The sequence below is a fragment of the Canis lupus genome, chromosome 4 (assembly GCF_003254725.2).
Source record: "Canis lupus dingo isolate Sandy chromosome 4, ASM325472v2, whole genome shotgun sequence".
NCBI classification, from domain to species: Eukaryota; Metazoa; Chordata; class Mammalia; order Carnivora; family Canidae; genus Canis; species Canis lupus.
In genome coordinates, this window is record NC_064246.1 from 20,235,813 (window position 1) to 20,254,322 (window position 18,510).

General features: G+C 36.5%; 1 protein-coding gene and 1 non-coding gene across 6 annotated transcripts in view; both read left to right on the forward strand.

Annotated features, from left to right (window-relative positions):
* TET1 (tet methylcytosine dioxygenase 1) overlaps positions 1 to 18,510 on the forward strand; it is a 138,600-nt gene that overhangs the window by 110,484 nt on the left and 9,606 nt on the right. For 4 of the 5 annotated variants that reach the window (XM_049109010.1, XM_049109009.1, XM_049109012.1 and 1 more), the window contains 5 exons: positions 1,403 to 1,553; positions 1,905 to 1,991; positions 6,463 to 6,552; positions 8,145 to 8,282; positions 11,729 to 12,074. In XM_049109010.1, the coding sequence (XP_048964967.1) occupies positions 1,403 to 1,553; positions 1,905 to 1,991; positions 6,463 to 6,552; positions 8,145 to 8,282; positions 11,729 to 12,074 (812 nt within the window). The remainder of the gene's footprint in view (positions 1 to 1,402; positions 1,554 to 1,904; positions 1,992 to 6,462; positions 6,553 to 8,144; positions 8,283 to 11,728; positions 12,075 to 18,510) is intronic. The other variant, XM_035715474.2, reaches the window with a different exon arrangement.
* Positions 17,361 to 17,467, forward strand: LOC112652090 (U6 spliceosomal RNA). Its single transcript, XR_003131242.1, has one exon. It is a non-coding gene; the product is annotated as a U6 spliceosomal RNA (small nuclear RNA).

Genomic DNA, 18,510 nt, shown 5'->3' on the forward strand with positions numbered 1-18,510 from the left:
CATTTGTCCTATTTATCCGTGATGTTGATTTCAGATATTCTGCTAAAACTTCTAGGTCTCAGAATCCTCTACATTTCCTATGTATTCCATTGTTTAAATAACTGTCAGCTGTTAGTTAAACTATGTTTTTCTTTCCTTACCATGTATCATTTCAATTATATAAATGTATTTATTTTTTCATATTCAGTGTTACCTTAATATCACGTATTTTTTTATTTTAACAATTAAAAACTACTAGTTTTGATATCACAATTTCTATGTATTTTTCATTTACAGATTTTTTTAAAATTATGGGAGTTTTTGTGTTTTATAATAATTATGTAAATACCACATTCATAATATTAGAAATTTCAAGTATTATGGGATTGGAAACCACAGAGTGTATGTTACTCCCTTGGTTTCTTATCTTTATTATGGATATTCTAACCATTGTCATCCTTACTATCGTGTATGTTGGGGCCTCAGAAATGTCCCCAATGTGCAAAAATAACCAAGTTCCTTAATGAAACAAACTTTCAGTTCAGTTTTTCCATTTATAACCTTAATAAAGGCTTTCTTTAAAATTAAAGCAATTTCACATTAAATATGTATTATCCATTATTAATCTTAAAAGGATTATATCAATATCAGTTTATAAATGATAGAATTAAAGTCCAGAGAGGTAATGAGATACTCTCATTTTCATTTATGATAGGGAACAGATCCAGGATTTAAAATGCAGATTCTGGGATCCCTGGGTGGCGCAGCGGTTTGGCGCCTGCCTTTGGCCCAGGGCGCGATCCTGGAGACCCGGGATCGAATCCCACATCGGGCTCCCGGTGCATGGAGCCTGCTTCTCCCTCTGCCTGTGTCTCTGCCTCTCTCTCTCTCACTGTGTGCCTATCATAAATAAATAAAAAAAAAAAAATTTAAAAAAAAATAAAATAAAATAAAATGCAGATTCTTTGGGGTGACTTGGTTGCTCAATCAGTTAAGCACCCAACTCTTAGTTTCAGCCCAGATCATGATCTCAGAGTCGCGAGATTAAGCCCTAGGTCAGGCACCTAGCTGAGTGTGGAGCCTGTTTAAGAGCCTCTCTCTCTCTCTTTCTCTTTCTCTCTCAATAAAATAAGTAAAATGCAGACCATTTCTTTCTTCTCAGGCATATCCAAATCAAATTATGGGTACTTCTGTATAGTTTATTACTGTTTATTTGGATTTACAATCTTGAACAATTTAGTGAAAAACTTGCTTATATTCAAGGACAAGTAGCTTTGGGTTATTAATACTACTTAAAATAAGTAATAAAATAATGTTAAAATCAGTTCATTAGCCATCTATTCTTCTAAAGTTACAGGAATCTGAAATGTTCTGTCTAAGGCATTGGCCTGCTTTATCAGTTCATTCCATTGCAATCTTACAGTCGTACCTGTACATGTCAAGGAATTGATCCAGAGACTTGTGGAGCTTCGTTCTCTTTTGGCTGTTCATGGAGTATGTATTTCAATGGATGTAAATTTGGTAGAAGCCCAAGCCCCAGAAGATTTAGAATTGATCCAAGCTCTCCCTTACATGTAAGTGTTCTTTTTTACTTTTCAATTACACAATAAATTTATAAGTACATTCCTTAAAATATTTTCTAAATAGTAAAACAGTGAAATATTTAAAAAGTAGTAAAAAAAAACAATAAGAATATATATATATTTATATATATAAGTAAATAGTTTAAAATTCTCAATAAATTAGGTAAAGTCTTCAATTACCAACCCAAATTCCAACTATCCCTGGTTCCCTCCTCCTTCTCCCTTAACCCCAGAGATAATCATTGTTAAAAGAACCTAGAATTTTATATCCAGCCAAAGTAGGAGGAATAAATAAAGCCATTTGCCAACATTTCAAAGACTCAGAAAGTTTACTACCCACAGAACTACTATGAAAGAATTACTAAAGGACGTAATCCAGAAAGAAGATATATGAAACCGGAACCAATCTGTCCGGGACACGAGGCCATGGTGAGCAAAGAAATTAGTCAACCTTACTGTTAAGTTTAAATAAGTTGAGTACTTACATTTTTTTAAATTAAAATAACAACCAATAACTATAATTCCATACTCTTATCAACTCAAGGGTGGGTAGGCACTGGGAGGGGGTGGGGCACCCAGAGGAAATAAGTGTGGTATGTTTTATGGTTTGTTTGGAGTGGGGAGGATTTAGATACTAAGATCAGTGTTTTTCAAACTTTGAGCTATGACCAAGTATAAAAAGCATTTTATATTTACAAACTGCTATATAATAGGTATATGTAAGTGAATAATTAAAACCATCAGAAAATAATACTTCAACCTCTATAAGAGAACATATTAAAATATTAAAAAATTAATATCCAGTCTAGCTATTGCTAACGATTACTATGATTCACTAATATTTTATATAAAATTTCATTTTCTTTCATTAAATGTTACTTGTTACCTACTAAACTGATTTCATGGCCCACAAATGAGTCATGACCCACAGCTTGGAAAACACTGCTCTAGATGTTATTAGAAAAACATATATTTGAGAGAGAAAGTGTATGCTTTAAGGTTTTTTTAAATGAACAAAAATAGTTTTTATATTTGAAATAGTGGGAAAAAATATAAAAGATGACAATCTGAAAGAGTTTTTAAAAATCATAAAAATGCAAGATAAATAGGAAGCACAAAATAAAATAGGAATAAATCCAACTATATAATAAAATAAATATAACATCTTTCGAGAAACTCAGAATTAATATTAATCCCTGCAAAGAGATAATCAGAATTATTTAACATTTTCTAGAGTTGCCATCTACTGCAATTAAACAAGGAAATGATTCCAGAGAGCGAACTATCATTTGCAGATCATGGACTGTAGAAGAATTCTAATAAGTATGTTAGGGGTGCCTGACTGGCTCAGTCGGTAGAATGTACAACTCTTGGTCTCAGTCATGAGTTCAAGCCCCATGTTGGGTGTAGAGCTTACATTTTTAAAAGAGGGTGTGTAGTAGACCTTTAGGGAGAAAACTAAAAATTGAGTAAAGTACATATAAAACACCTGATAATGGAAAAGGTGCTATGTTCAAGCATAAGAACACTTGATAACGTGATATCCGTTCTCCCTTAAAATAATCAGTTAAATGTTCTTTCCAAATATAATATAAAACTAACAATATATAAATTTACTAGTAATATTTATATGACCATTACATTTTTATTCTACAACAGAATAATATATAATTAATGAGTATGAAATCAGATTTTGTTTCTAGTCATTTTAAATATTGAGTAGCATCTATGTAGTGCTTATAATACAGAAAGAAGCATTTCTCATTACAGAAACTGACAGAAGGCCAGTTTGAAACTCAGCAGACAAGGGAGAGTAAGGTGAATGCAGTGGCCTTCTAAGTGATGTCAAACATTATGGAAGATCATTGAAGGATTTTGATGAGAGTAATACAGTTATACTTGTCTTTGAAAGAGATCTCTCTGATTTCTCTTTGAATAATGGATTGGAGTTCGTAAGAATGTGTTTCCCAAGATGAGCTAGCCTTAAGAATAGTCCAGACAAAGGATAATTGTGACTTAAATTATGGCTGTGAGGGAGGAAATGGTGGGCAGTGGTTCGTCTGGAAAGATTTTAATTATTAGATGACAGTGCTATGGCTTGATATATAGAGTACGTGGAAATAGAACTGAGTTTCAAAAGGGCAGATAATAAATTCATTTTGGAACCACTAGATGAGAGATTTCTATAAAATCCTTTGCAGTAGGTGCCTGGGTGGCTCAATCTGTTAAACATCTAACTTCAGCTCAGGTCACGATCCCAGAGACCTGGGATCTGGCCCACATTGGGATCCCTGCTCAGCAGGGAGCCTGCTTCTCCTTCTTCCTCTGCTGTTCCCCCTGCTTGTGTTTCCTTGCTCTGTCAAATAATCTTTTTTAAAAAATCCACATGGGTTTATCAGGTTAATCATAAGAATCTGAGGGCACCTGGGTGACTCAGTCAGTTGAGGATTAGACTCTTGGTTTCAGCTTCAATCATGATCTCATGGGTCTTGAGAACAAGCCCCACATCAGGCTCCACATTCAGTGAGGAGTCTGCTTAAAGATTCTCTCCCTCAGCTCCTTCCCCACTTTGTGTCCTTTTTCTCTCTCTGATAAATAAATCAATCTTAAATAATAAGAAAAAGAAGAAGCTCAAGTATGATTTGTGATCTAGGTAGTAACTATAGCTGTGATTTTTGGTTTGTTTGTTTTTTTTAAGATTTTTTTTTTTTTTTCCTTTCATGAGAGTGAGAGGCAGAGACATAGACAAGGGAGAAGCAGGCTTTTCACAGGAGCTGGATGCGGGACTCAATCCTGGACCGTGGAATCACGACCTGAGCTGAAATCAGCTACCCAACTGCTGAGCCACCCAGGCGTCCCTATAGCTATGATTTGTGGTCTAGGTAGTGGATATATGCCACTCCTAGGGATCAGGTATAGGATGAGAAAAGCATGGGAATGTAGGCCTGAGCCCTAATAGGTAAAGATCTGATAAGAAACTTTTATATCTAACATGCACATTCATTCTAATGAAACAATTAGAAAGTCAATATATTTACATTATGTTTAATGAGACTTAAATTTGTAAGATGATACCAATGGTCAGCTCTCAAACTTTATTTGTTTCTATGTACCTACTTTATTTCAACATTTCTACACTAAAAGAGATATTCCATGATGCCTCATTACTCGGGCTGACCAGATGGTTCATAATCTTGTCGTCGTAAGACGACTCCTAATATCTACTCCACCTAATATTTCAAGTGTTAGGAACCATAATCATAATATTTTCAGTAGGTACTTAAATCACAAATGTTAAGTTTTCCCCAAATAAATAATTAATGGGTGAGTATAGTTAGGAAGTGTTTTTAAAGTATGGTCTGACTTTCTTTGCTGTATTTATGAAACTATATTAAGTACCAGATACATATGTAAGACAGATAAAAGGAACAGAGTAATCTAGATATAGACCTAATGTGCATAAATTTCTTCTTCAATGAGCGCATGAACCTAAATCTGTGGGACACCACAAGGGTTATCACTGATGCTTTACAGTTGCCCAAATGGGTTTTTTAAAATGTGCTCAAGAAATAACTTCCCGGGATGCCTGGGTGGCTTAGCAGTTGAGTGTCTGCCTTTGGCTCAGGGCATGATCCTGGAGTCCTGGAAGGGAGCCTGCTTATATCTCTGCCTCTCTCTCTGTGTCTTTCATGAATAAATAAAATTTTTAAAAGAAAGAAAGAACTTCCTATGTCTACATTGCATGTGGCTTTGGTTTTATAATAATTTACTGCAAACCAGAGTGAACTAATCCACATGAAGGTCTTGTTTCAGTGTTCTTGGCATCCACCAAATCTCAAATGAAGCAGAAGCATCAAGCCTTCATAAGTGTCTCATCCTTGCTCTCAGTTCCCCTTCTTTAGTCTCCCTTGGGTGTGACTGATCATTTATCGAGTCTTTGATTTTATTTAGGATACAATCCTCTCAAAAATTATCACAGTGGTCTTTCCACTATCGTTTCCAAAATCTACCCTATCTGCTGCATACCTTATACTGTCTTTAGTGGGGTTTTTTTTGTTTGTTTGTTTTGTTTTGTGTTGTTTTTGTTTTAAGATTTTATATATTTATTTGAGAGAGAGAGCTTGAGGCCAGGTGGGGAGACTCTCAAGCTGAGTTGGCTCTGAGTTTGGATCCCAACTCCAGGCTCAATCTCACATCCTTGAGATCATGACCTGAGCTGAAACTTCAGTGATATTTGTAATAGAGACATTTGTCATAACTGTTCTCCTTGAAAAGGACTCTTAAAATGTTTCTCCTATAAGTAGCAATCCAGATTCTTGATAATGGTGTCAAGGCTCATTACTATCCCACTAAGTCTTCCTCAATTTGTGGCCATTATAATGTGACAAAGAAAACCCTAGTTTTAGACAACTGTTGACCACTTCGCTATATTTGAAGCTATTAGCACAGGATCTGATTTTTAGTATACATATTATGTTTGTTCTCCCATTTTTGTTATAGAAACTTGCTTCACTGTGTCAGAGTTCTTTACTTCAACAACTCTTTTTGCCAATAGGAACCCTGTCTTGATTTATTTCAAGTGCCCAGTACTATTGAATAAATATAAAATAGGGTTCTTGTATTTAGCAACATGACGCATTTCACACCTTACTTTTAACAACCTTTAGATTTCTAGTTAGCTTATAACATAGAACTTGAATTTCAAAAGACTAAATTAAAGCATAACAATGACCAATAGTTTAGATTTTTTTAAAAAATCTGTTATTTTCTATGGTAGCCTATTATTAGGGTAAGTATGCTTTGTGCATCAACCATGTATCAGCAATGATTTATGATTCATTTTCATACCTAAAACTCATGTCATTATGAAACAACTTTTATGGACTGTCTTTTCCTGTAGGAAAAAAACCTTGAAGATAATTTACAGAGTTTGGCTACACGATTAGCTCCAATTTATAAGCAGTATGCTCCAGTTGCTTACCAAAACCAGGTACGTTTTGGGACCATATACAGTGCTCTTAAACATGGTTGAAATTTCTATGTAAGCATCATTGTTGATAGAAAACCTTCAAATTTCAACTTGAGTATATATCTACTTTTAGACCAGCTTAAATTATCCAGCCTGGGTTTACCTGACTTATTGTTTTTAGCTTTTCTTTTTTCCCCGCCCCCCCCCCCCTTTTTTTCCCCCGGCCCTCCCTTTTAGCTTGTTTTTAAAAGACTTCTTATTACGACAATTAAACTAAAACTCCAGAATGATAGAATTATGATTAATTCTAAAAATGTAATTTATGCATTTTTAGAATTTATGCATTTTAATTTAAGCATGATTGGTTCAACACAAGAAAATTAATCAATGTAGTATACTACCTGCATTGATAAAACATTACAAAAACCATAAAAACAAAAATCCTTATAGATAGAAGATATTTGACAAAATTCAACACGTTCATGATTAAAACAGTTAAGAAAATGGCAATAGAAGGGAATTGCCTCAGCCTGATAAAGGACATCTATAAAAACCCATGGATAATATCATAATTACAATTAAAGACCAAAAAATTTTTTGCTTAATATTTGGAACAAGACAGTATGTACTCTCACCATTTCTACTAAACATTTTGCTGGAGGTTCTATTAAGAACAAGTTGAAGAAATTCAGACTACAAAAGGAGATAAAATAATTTCTACTAGCGACTGGTATGATCCTTTATGTGGAAACTACTGAGGAACACACATACATACACACCCACTATTCAAGCTAATAAATGAGTTTAGCAAGCTTTCGTGATACAAGATCAATATGTAGAGGCCCTATGTTTCTATATATTATCAATAGACAACCCAAAAATAAAAATAAGGATAAAATAAGTTGCAAGAGTTTTAAATTCTGTACTTCAAAGGACATCACCAAGAAAATAAATGAGGTATGGGGGAATGAGAGGTTGATCGGTGTATGAGCTCCCAGGTATAAGATAAATAAAATTTTATCTGTTTGCTGCACAGCATGGGGACTACAATTGACAATACTTAAAAGTGTTTAAGGATCTAAAATGTTACCACCCACACACAAAATCATCCTTATGATGTGAGGAATTGAGATTTCTTAAATCTTTATTTGTATTATCATGAATAGCATGCTCTGTTAATTGCTAAATTTTCATTTTTAAAGAGTTAAAATTCACTTTCTATATTAGCTGATGAACATAGGTATTTATGTATGCGTACTTTTTATAGACATTGAAAACTCTTTACATGTGATTAATGCACTGTAGTAGTCTCCCTTCCTAATGGGATAATTTAAGCTTATTCTGCTTGTTTATTCACACCAGCCGGTATTGTTGTCACCCTACCATTAGTCACAGCCAGTCATTGTCATTTTACTTCATGTCTCAATCTTCAAGACTCTTCCTCCTGAATGTTTCTGAACTACGCATCCACTATTTACCACCCTGTAGGCAGAAGTTATTGAAATTACAAAGTGTAATTAGGTCAAGAACTTTGTCAGGAAGTAATTTTTCCTCTTTGCTAAAGGTGATTCTTCCTGCCTTTTAAAACTGTGTGTTACCCATTTCTCATTTAGGTAGAATATGAACATGTTGCCCGAGAATGTCGGCTTGGCAGCAAAGAAGGGCGTCCTTTCTCTGGGGTCACTGCTTGCCTAGACTTCTGTGCCCATCCCCACAGGGACATCCACAACATGAATAATGGAAGCACTGTGGTATGTACCTGGGTGCCTTTTGATTCTAAAAGATCCATGGCTTTCTTAGGCTGAGGTCCTGAAACATGATTATTGTTCAAAGTCCTATTTTATTTTCTGTCCCTCATAGTATATATCAATACAATTTAAGTTTACTATCGAAGTTACAGGACTGGCCTTGAATATTTTGTTGCAAGTCTTGAATCATTGTGGTTACCTTTGCTAGGAGATAGGAGTACAGTTCTATGTTATCAAACTGGTAGTTGGGAAGTTAAACAACTTACTGGTTTTCTTGTTTGGTTTGGTTTCGTTTTTGCCTTCTGTGTACCTCAGGGTTTTTGTGAAGGTACTATGCCAAATTTATCATGTTTTTTGTGCATGTTTGTTCTTAATGCCAGTATATATGTATGTTACATTACTATTCCAGAATCATCAGAAATAATTGCATTTAGAAATGCATGCTTAGGTTTACAGCCATGAAAAGAATTACATGCCCCTAGCATGAAATCAGTGAAGATATTTTAAATTAGGTAAAAGAGCCTGGGGAAAATCGTGCAATTAAACCTTTTGTAAGTGAAATGGGTTTGCTTCAATAGAAAGAAAGAAAGAAAGAAAGAAAGAAAGAAAGAAAGAAAGAAAGAAAGAAAGAAAGAAAGAAAGAAATGGGTTTGCTTCAAGTAATCGTCTTCTTATTTAGTAAAACATACCGCTCTATTTTTTGCACTACACCAGTCTGTTTGGTTGGCCCCATATAAAAAAAAGATAGCTATGGGATCTTGAAAGTACACAGTCTAAGCCATCAAAAGGCAGCCTTCCTTCCTCATTTGGCCAATAAAGTTTGTGATAGATTAAGGAGCCTTTCTTTTTCTTTTTCTTTTTGTTGATATCATTCTTCTACACTGCTGTATACTGTAGTCTTTGAGACCAATGTAATTTTCAAATGTTGAAATATTATAAATCTGTTCGGGTGAATCTTAGCCAATGTGTCGTCATTGCATAGTACGTTTGACCTTATTTGCTTCATTACAGTTCATCAGGCTGAATTAGGTTTAGTATCAAACCAAATTCTGGTTCCTCTTTTCTTGTGTATTATTCAGTGATGCCTCTTCTCCACTACTCTTGCTCATGCCATGAGGCTCATACTTAGAACTTGACATAACTCCAAATTTCCCCATCTCTGAAAACCCTGAATTCTTAAAATTCAGCTGCCAACTCTTTTCTGCTGCCTCAGTATTTCTAATTATGCTCCTCATATCAGGTCCTGGTCCTTTTCTTATTCTCCCTGTGAACAAATAAACTGATTAAAGTAAATATTTATTGGTGGAAGAGTCTAGTTTTTAACATGATTGCTTTTAAATTATTGACAAATTACAACCCAGAGAATTCTTTTTTTTTTCAACCCAGAGAATTCAATATTTAAAGTATTCCTGGTAAATGTGACTGTAAATATGTGAAAATAGTGTGATTTTTAAAACTTTATGCTTATCTTACATTATCAACTTACATTATCAACTCTCACATTATCTTACATTATCAACTTTATCAACCTTATAATCAGGCAGTTTTATTTCTTTCCAGCCTACTGGCTTAGAAAGAGCCCCTCAGTTCTAGATGAAATGTTTTTAATAAAAATAATGAAACCATTGGATATATCTTTGGTGGATCTTTAATGATAACTTGCAAATTAATTACCATTAAGATCCTATTCTATGAAGATAAATACTAATATTAGGTATTAAAGTCAGGAATTTCTTGTATTTAGTAGTTCTGTTTTTTCTTTCTATAATGAATAAAAATAAAAACTTTTAAAGTAAGGAGAAGGGAAAAAAATAAAGAATAAGGACTGAGATAAAGTTATATTCAAGAGAGAATTTTCTTTAAATGTCTTATTTCACATTCAAAAGAAAGGTAGGGGGCAGCCCGAGTGGCTTAGCAGTTTAGCGCCGCCTTCAGCCCAGGGTATGATCCTGGAGACCCGGGATCGAGTCCCATGTCAGGTTCCCTGCATGGAGCCTTCTTCTCCCTCTGCCTGTGTCTCTGCCTCTCTCTCCCTCCCTCTCTCTCTCTCTCTCTGCGTGTGTCTCACATTAATAAATAAATAAAATCTTCTTAAAAAAAAAAAAAAAAGAAAGAACGAAAGGTAGGTAGAGCTTACTGGTATATTCCTAACCAAAGTAGAAGCAACAGGGCAGCCCCGGTGGTGCAGTGGTTTGGCGCCGCCTGCAGCGGGGGGTGTGATCCTGGAGACCCAGGATCAAGTCCCACATCGGGCTCCCTGCATGGAGCCTGCTTCTCCCTCTGTCTGTGTCTCTGCCCCTCTCTCTGTATCCATGAATAAATAAATAAAATCTTAAAAAAAAAAAACAAAAACAAAGTAGAAGCAACATGAAGCAGAAAGAGAAAATTTATCAAAATGAAATGTTTAACTTTTAAAAACTATTAGAATTTTTTTGAATAAATTATTTTTAAAATAATAAAATATCAATTAAAAACTATTAGAATATGAGTCCTGCAAGAAAAAGAAATCTCTTGTGCCTCTTCTTTAACTTCATTAATACCTATTCAGTTCATTTAATGAGGAAAGAAAAATCACTCTTAACAGGCAGAGAAAGGGATTGAAGGGAAAAAAAATATCTATAGATCTATCAATAAATTCCACTTATAAGTAGAAGTGGAAAAACCCTTAATGAAAATACAGCAAATAGAAAATTCTTAATAATCAATCCCCCTCTACCCAAAGAATGTGACATAATAGGGTAATAGGGCACCTGGGTGATTAAGTCAGTTAAGCATCTGCCTTTGGATCTGGTAATGATCCCAGGGTCTGGGGTGGAGCCCCACATTGGGCTCTGTGCTCAGCAGGGAGTCTGCTCCTCTCTCTGTCCTTTCCCCTGCTCACGATCTGTCTCTCACTCTCCCTCTCTCTCAAATAAATAAAATCTTTTTTAAGAATAGGGTAATATATAGGCTAAAATAATGTCTTCTTAATAGTTAATATTTAATATGAAGGCTTTGGACTATCCTGCAGACATTCCTTAACTTAGACAATGAAGTACAAAGGAATGTAACAAAAAGGTTTAATGTTTAAAATATTATATGGGTTTGAATTGCCTAGCTGGAACAGCATGTGACTCTTGACCTTGGGGTATTGTGAGTTTGAGCCCCACATTAGGGATACAGTTTACTTTTAAAAAATATTATAAAATACATAAACATGTATAATATCATTTACTTATCATTTCAAACTCAAAATTATACTGATCTGCTTATAAATAACTGATAAATTACCAGAATTGAAGAGTGTTGAGTGGCTTATTATATGGTAATTTATCCAGAATTACTATACCATCAGTAACCATTGGAAAATAGAATAGGAACACAGATCCTTTTGACAATGGCAACAGTTAGAAGGTAGAAATAAACTATGATAAATGTGTAGGACCTATTTCGTGTTTTCTTTCTGTCAGGTTTGTACTTTAACACGAGAAGATAACCGCTCCTTGGGGGTTATCCCTCAAGATGAGCAGCTGCATGTGCTACCACTCTACAAACTCTCAGACACAGATGAGTTTGGCTCTAGAGAAGGAATGGAAGCCAAGATCAAGTCTGGGGCCATTGAGGTGCTCACACCCCGTCGTAAAAAAAGAAAACGTTTTACTCAGCCCGTACCTCGTTCTGGAAAGAAGAGGGCAGCAATGATGACAGAAGTTCTCGCACATAAGATAAGAGCTGTGGAGAAAAAATTCGTCCCTCGGGTGAAACGGAAGAACAACTCGACAAGCAATGGCAAGACTTCGTCGCTGCCGCTTTTAGGTGAGGCCTGTGGATACTGCTGAATTTTTGTGCATAACTTCCAGTGGCTAAAGGGTTAGGACTTGAGTTTGCACCTTATTTCCCCTTTCCTTTCTCTTTGCTGCTCTCTTAGGAATGTGGCATTATTCAGGGCAGGGGGGAAGAGGGGCACCTTGGTGGCTCAGTCAGTTGAGCATCTGCCTTCATCTCAGGTCATGACCCCAAGGTCCTGGGATTGGGTCCCTCATGGGGACTCCCTGCTCTGTGGGGAATCTGATTCTCCCTCTCCCTCTGCCCCTGCTTGTGCTCTTCTCTCTTTTTCTTTCTGCCATATAAATAAATTTTTTAAAAAAGACAACACAACTTTAGATAGATATCAGTTAAGTTAGATAATTGTTCTTAAACTGCGTTTATTTTTAATACAGATTGGTTTAGAGTTCACAGTAAGACACTGGGGGCACCTGAGTGGCTCAGTGTTTGAGCATCTACCTTCATCCAGGTCTTGATCCCAGAGTCCTGAAATCAAGTCCCACATCAGGCTCCCCATAGGGAGCCTGTTTCTCCCTCTGCCTATGTCTCTACCTCTCTCTGTGTGTCTCTCATGAATAAATAAATAAAATCTTAAAAAATAAAAAAATAAAAAGACACTGACTACATACATGGAAACAATTTCTACATACTTGCCAAAACCTAAAGTCAACAAGAAAGTGACCCATCAATGTTTCTTGGTATTTCTTCCACTTATGCTCTCTCTCTTTTTTTTAAATATGTTTTTATTGTTTGTTTCCCTTCTGTTTTGAAGTCCTACTCCTCCTCCTTGGCATACATGAAATAACATCACTTCCTTGAAGTCTTCCTCGGTCAACTTTAGCATCAGTTTAAGTAATGCAGTCAACAGGTATTACTAAGCACCACTTTGTGCTGTTGTGGGTGTTGGAAATGTAGCGGTGAAAGAGGAGAGGGAACCCTGTGCAAGAATACCATCACATATGGCTATCAGAGAATGATTTGCTGAGAATGTGGCATTTCAGTCAAGTCCTCAAGCCAATGAGAATCATCAGTGTCTTTATTTGGAGAAACAGTATTCCAGGCAGTGGAAATGGCAAATATAAAGGTCAGGAGGCAAGAACCTGGAATCCTTGAGTCATGCAAGGGGGCCAGTGTGGCTGAAGCAGAGCATGAAATGGGAAGAGTAGGTGATAGATCAGAGAAGGAAAAGGGATGTTTGAAAAGTTAACCCCAGGCTTTGTAAAAGAAGAGAGGACTATAACCTAATTCAAACCTAACGTTCTGTTTACTAGTTTGAAACTGAGAAACAGGGCAGCCCCGGTGGCGCAGTGATTTAGCGCCGCCTGCAGCCCGGGGTGTGATCCTGGTGACCCGGGATCGAGTCCCACATCGGGCTTCCTGCGTGGCGCCTGCTTCTCTCTCTGCCTGTGTCTCTGCCTCTCTCTCGCTCTCTCTGAATGAATGAATAAATAAATAAATCTTAAAAAAAAAAAAAAAAGAAAAGAAAAGAAACTGAGAAACAGGGCAGCCCCGGTGGCTCAGCGGTTTAGCGCCGCCTTCAGCCCAGGGTGTGATCCTGGAGACCTGGGATCGAGTCCCACCTCGGGCTCCCTGCACAGTCTGCTTCTCCTTCTGCCTGTGTCTCTGTCTCTAATAAATAAATAAAATCTTAAAAAAAAAAAAAAAAAAAAAGAACTGGGAAACCTTAGGCAGAGTAAAGAAAAATAGGGTGATTGTAAAGAAGCCATCTTAACCACTCAGGAGAGGGATGATGGATGGAGGAGCATATGAGAAATGTCCCGTCCTGGATGTTTATAAGGCAAAGACAACAAGATTTCTCATAAATCTGGAGTGTGGACAAAACGAAGTGTCGGTGTTTATCCTGATGTTATTGGTCCGAAGGAACTGGAAAACTGGAGGAATCACCGAAATAAGAAAATGGGGAGAAAAGAATAGATTTGGAAAGATACAGAGGGAGATCAGAAGCTTGATTTGGGGCATGTCAAATTCAGGAGACCTGTCAGACAACTGTTAGGAAAAGAATTGTTTAAGAATATATAGTTCAGAGAAGAGATGTAGGCTAGAGGTAATGATTTTTTTTTTTTAATTTTCTGTATTTATTTTTAAAGCAGGCTCCACATCCAGTGTGAAGCAATGGGGCTTGAATTCACCACCCTGAGATCAAGAGTGTACGTTTATTTTTTTTATTTTTTATTTATGATAGTCACACACACACACACACACACACACACACAGAGGCAGAGACACAGGCAGAGGGAGGAGCAGGCTCCATGCACCGGGAGCCCGACATGGGATTCGATCCTGGGTCTCCAGGATCACGCCCTGGCCCAAAGGCAGGCGCTAAACCGCTGCGCCACCCAGGGATCCCAAGAGTGTACGTTTAACTGAGCCCCCCCAGACTGCCCCTCAAACATTTTTTTTTTATGAAAGTCACAGAGAGAGGGAGAGAGAGAGAGAGGCAGAGACACAGGCAGAGGGAGAAGCAGGCTCCATGCACCGGGAGCCCGACGTGGGATTCGATCCTGGGTCTCCAGGATCGCGCCCTGGGCCAAAGGCAGGCGCCAAACCGCTGCGCCACCCAGGGATCCCCTTTTTTTTTTTTTTAAGATTTTATTTTATTTATTTATTCGTGAGAGACACACAGAGAGAGGCAGAGACCAAGGCATAGGGAGAAGTAGGCTCCTCGTGGGAAGACCAGTGAGGGACTTGATCTCAGGACCTAAGCCAAAGGCAGATGCTCAACCCTGGTGCCCCTAAAAGATTTTAATACATAATAATTCTTATTTCATCTATGTCTTGATCCTGGCCCCACCTCTTCAAAATTTTTTATGACAAATTGCAGAAGTCATATCATGTAATCAATTACTTCATCAGTATTTGTCAATAAAGGATAAGGAATGTTTAGAACCACAATACGCAAAACAAATAATGTCTTACTACCAACCCAGTGCTCAAATTACTCCATTTATCTCCTAAATGATTTTTCTTTTTTGACATTTGGTTTACTTAATCAGTATCCAAACAAGGTCACACATTATAGTTAGTTGATTTGTCTCCTAAACCTTTTCTTATTTAAATCTTGCTTTTTTCCTATTTTTCTTCCTTTTTTCTTTTTTACATATAGTAGAAACCATTATCCTATAGAGATAAATTCAGCTTCAACTTTGAAAACACTTAACTATGGGGGCATCTGGCTGGCTCAGAAGGTAGAGCATATGACTCTTAATCTTGTTTGAAGTGGTGAGTTCAAGTCCCTCATTGAGTGTAGAGTTCACCAAAACGACAACAGCTGTAACAAACCAGAAAACAAAAAATCACTTGATATGGCAAGGCCACTGTCTGAATTCTACATTCTTGTTTCTTCACATGAGGAAGCACAGTGTTTGATGGTATCTCTTTGTGATCTTAAGGTTGATCCATGGTACCTGTGTTGTCAGCATGAGTCTTTTATCTCCTGGTTTTAAAAATATGTACTATCATGTTCTGTATTCATTGTTCCATTAGAAGTAACAAAGTCTACCATTCTTCTCATTCTTTTTTCCATTTGTTAGTTGATTTGCTTTTCAAAAGAAATATTGTCCTGATCAATAACATGTTAATTCTGAGGTATGGTTCATACGGAGAAATTAGAATAAATGCTTCGCAATTTGATTCTATTGATAGTATTTATTATTTTAAAAGATTTTAATTATTTGAGAGAAAGTGTGATCATGAGAGAGAGAGAGCCCACAAGCAGGGGCAGAAGGAGAGGTGGAAGCAAACTCTCTGTTGAGCAGGGAGCCCAATCCCAGGACCCCAGGATCATGACCTGAGGCAAAGGCAGATGCTTAATCGATTGAGCCACCCAGACACCCCTATATATATTTTTTATTTATTTAAATTCAATTTGCCAACATCTAGTATAACACCCAGTGCTCATCCTATCAAGTCAGACACCCTTGTATTTATTACTACTTAGAGTTTATATTTCAGCCCACATTAATTGGGCTTCTTTCCCCAAATTATATATGAAAATGCTTTAAAAATCCTTTAAATTGTGCCATCTTTAATCGGTAGAAACCCATCATGCTGGCTTCTGAACTTAATTTTGTCATGACCCCAATTGTCTCTGATAGTTTCTTCCTTAGCTGCTGTTCCGACAAGATGTTCTAGGTTCATCTTATATAATCCTGCCCCATATATAAATTCAGCCATCTCTCCACGGAGTCCAAAGAAAAAAATACACCTTGGATTTATACTGATATTCAACTTTAAAATTACAGGGTATTCCTTAACTTTCTTTCCTTTTTTCCTTTTTTCTTTTCTTTTCTTTTCTTTCTTTTCTTTTCTTTTTTTTTTTCTTTATATATTTGCCAGGAGATTTGCCTTATTTGTTTTTTGTAAAATGAGGGAAATGACTGGGCGACATTTATGTAATGCTAGGAAAGATTCAACAAAGAGATAGTGGAGAGGCAAGGCAGGGAGAATTAGCATTTTTTTTTTTTTTTTTTTTGCTTGCAGCTCCATTTTACACTTAATTTAGTATGTTTAAGATTCACTTACCTGATTCTATGCTGCCTCTAAAAATTCCTATCATATTCAATCTTTGTGTCATTCCATAATAGCATCTTTATAAGCTATGTTTTTAATAATATATATCCTTTTAGTAGCCCTCTGCACAATACTTGTCTTACAACTCCTTGTCCTTTTGTAATCTGACCCATAATTTTTTAAATAGATTTATCCATTTCAGTGAAATACTCCTTTTTTATTTATTTATGATAGTCACAGAGAGAGAGAGAGAGAGAGAGGTGCAGAGACACAGGCAGAGGGAGAAGCAGGCTCCATGCACCAGGAGCCCGACATGAGATTCGATCCCGGGTCTCCAGGATCGCGCCCTGGGCCAAAGGCAGGCGCCAAACCGCTGCGCCACCCAGGGATCCCTCAGTGAAATACTCCTTAACTATTTAAAAGTGAGACCAGGCAGTGTGCTTGGGTGGCTTAGTTGGTTAAGCCTTGGACTCTTGCTTTTAGCTCAGGTCATGATCTCAGCGTTGTGAGTTCAAACGCTAAGTTGGGCTCTGCTCTGGGACTAGAACCTACTTAAGATTCTCTCTCCCTCTCCCTTTGCCCCTCTCTCCACTCCCCTAAAAAAGAAAGAGAACTGGGGCACCTAGTTGGCTCAGTCAATGGAGCATGAGACTCTTGATCTCAGGGTTGTAAATTTTGGTCCCTCATTGGGTGTAGAGATTACTCTAAAAAGGTAAAAGTAAAATAAAAATAAGAACGGTCTCATTTATACTGGCTTCGGCAGCATATATACTGAAATTGGAATGATACAGAAAAGATTAGCATGCCCACTGCACAAGGGCAACCTATAAATTTGTGACGTGCTCCAAGTTATTTATTTTTTTAAGCTTTCCATGTTTGTTTTTTATTAAAAAAAAATTTTTTTTTTTTATAAAAAAATTTTTATTTACTTATTCATCAGAGACACAGAGAGGCAGAGAAATAGGCAGAGGGATTAGCAGGTTCCATGCAGGAAGCAGGATGTGGGACTCTGTCCCGGAACCCCAGGATCAAGCCCTGGGCCAAAGGCAGATACTCAACCTCTGAGTCACCCAGGTGCCCTACGCTTTCCACGTTTAAAAAAAGGAAGAGAAGGAATTATCTTGTCTCCAGGTTGTATTGTTTGAGGGTGAAATTGCCTTTTTTTTTTTTTACATTTTATTTATTGATAATTTTTTTATTGGATTAGGTCAATGTTTGCTGTTATATTCTTAATTATTTTAAAACATGGCCATTTTACTTTTTCTATTACTTGACCTAAAATCAGCTGCTTTCACACTTCCAAAAATTTTTTTAGAACTTCAAAACATGGAGAATATCCTGAAAGAAAATGTTTCCATTTGATATGTGGTTTGTGTGGTTATGTCAGAATAGATTGCCTACAAGAGCCAATGTGATAATAGAGATCTACCTAATTAGTGAGAAAGAAACAAAGCTTAAATGAACTTGCTCTTGATGGTCACAAATGACTTATTTCAACTAAAAATTTTTAGATGATTTCCCTTTGCCTAATAATTGAGTTTGCTGGTCATGATGTTTTCATGACCCAGAAATATTCATAAACTATTACTTATTTTTACTTTTTTGAAAATGAGACTATGCAGTACCTAAAATGTATCTAAACATCTTTGGGTAGAAATACTGCTCTAGATTGTGTTATCACCTGCATCGTATTCTACTGTATGATTTTAATATTTATTTCATAGCCAATTAGGTCATTTCTAATCTCTTACTATTTTAAGCGATGGACATCCTTCTCGCTAAATCTGTGTGCTTATTTATGATTATTTGCAAAGAGAAGAGTTCTTTAAGGAAAATAATTGGATGAAAAAGCATACTAAACTACATGCAATTTTTAATGCCTGCTTGTGTGTTTGAT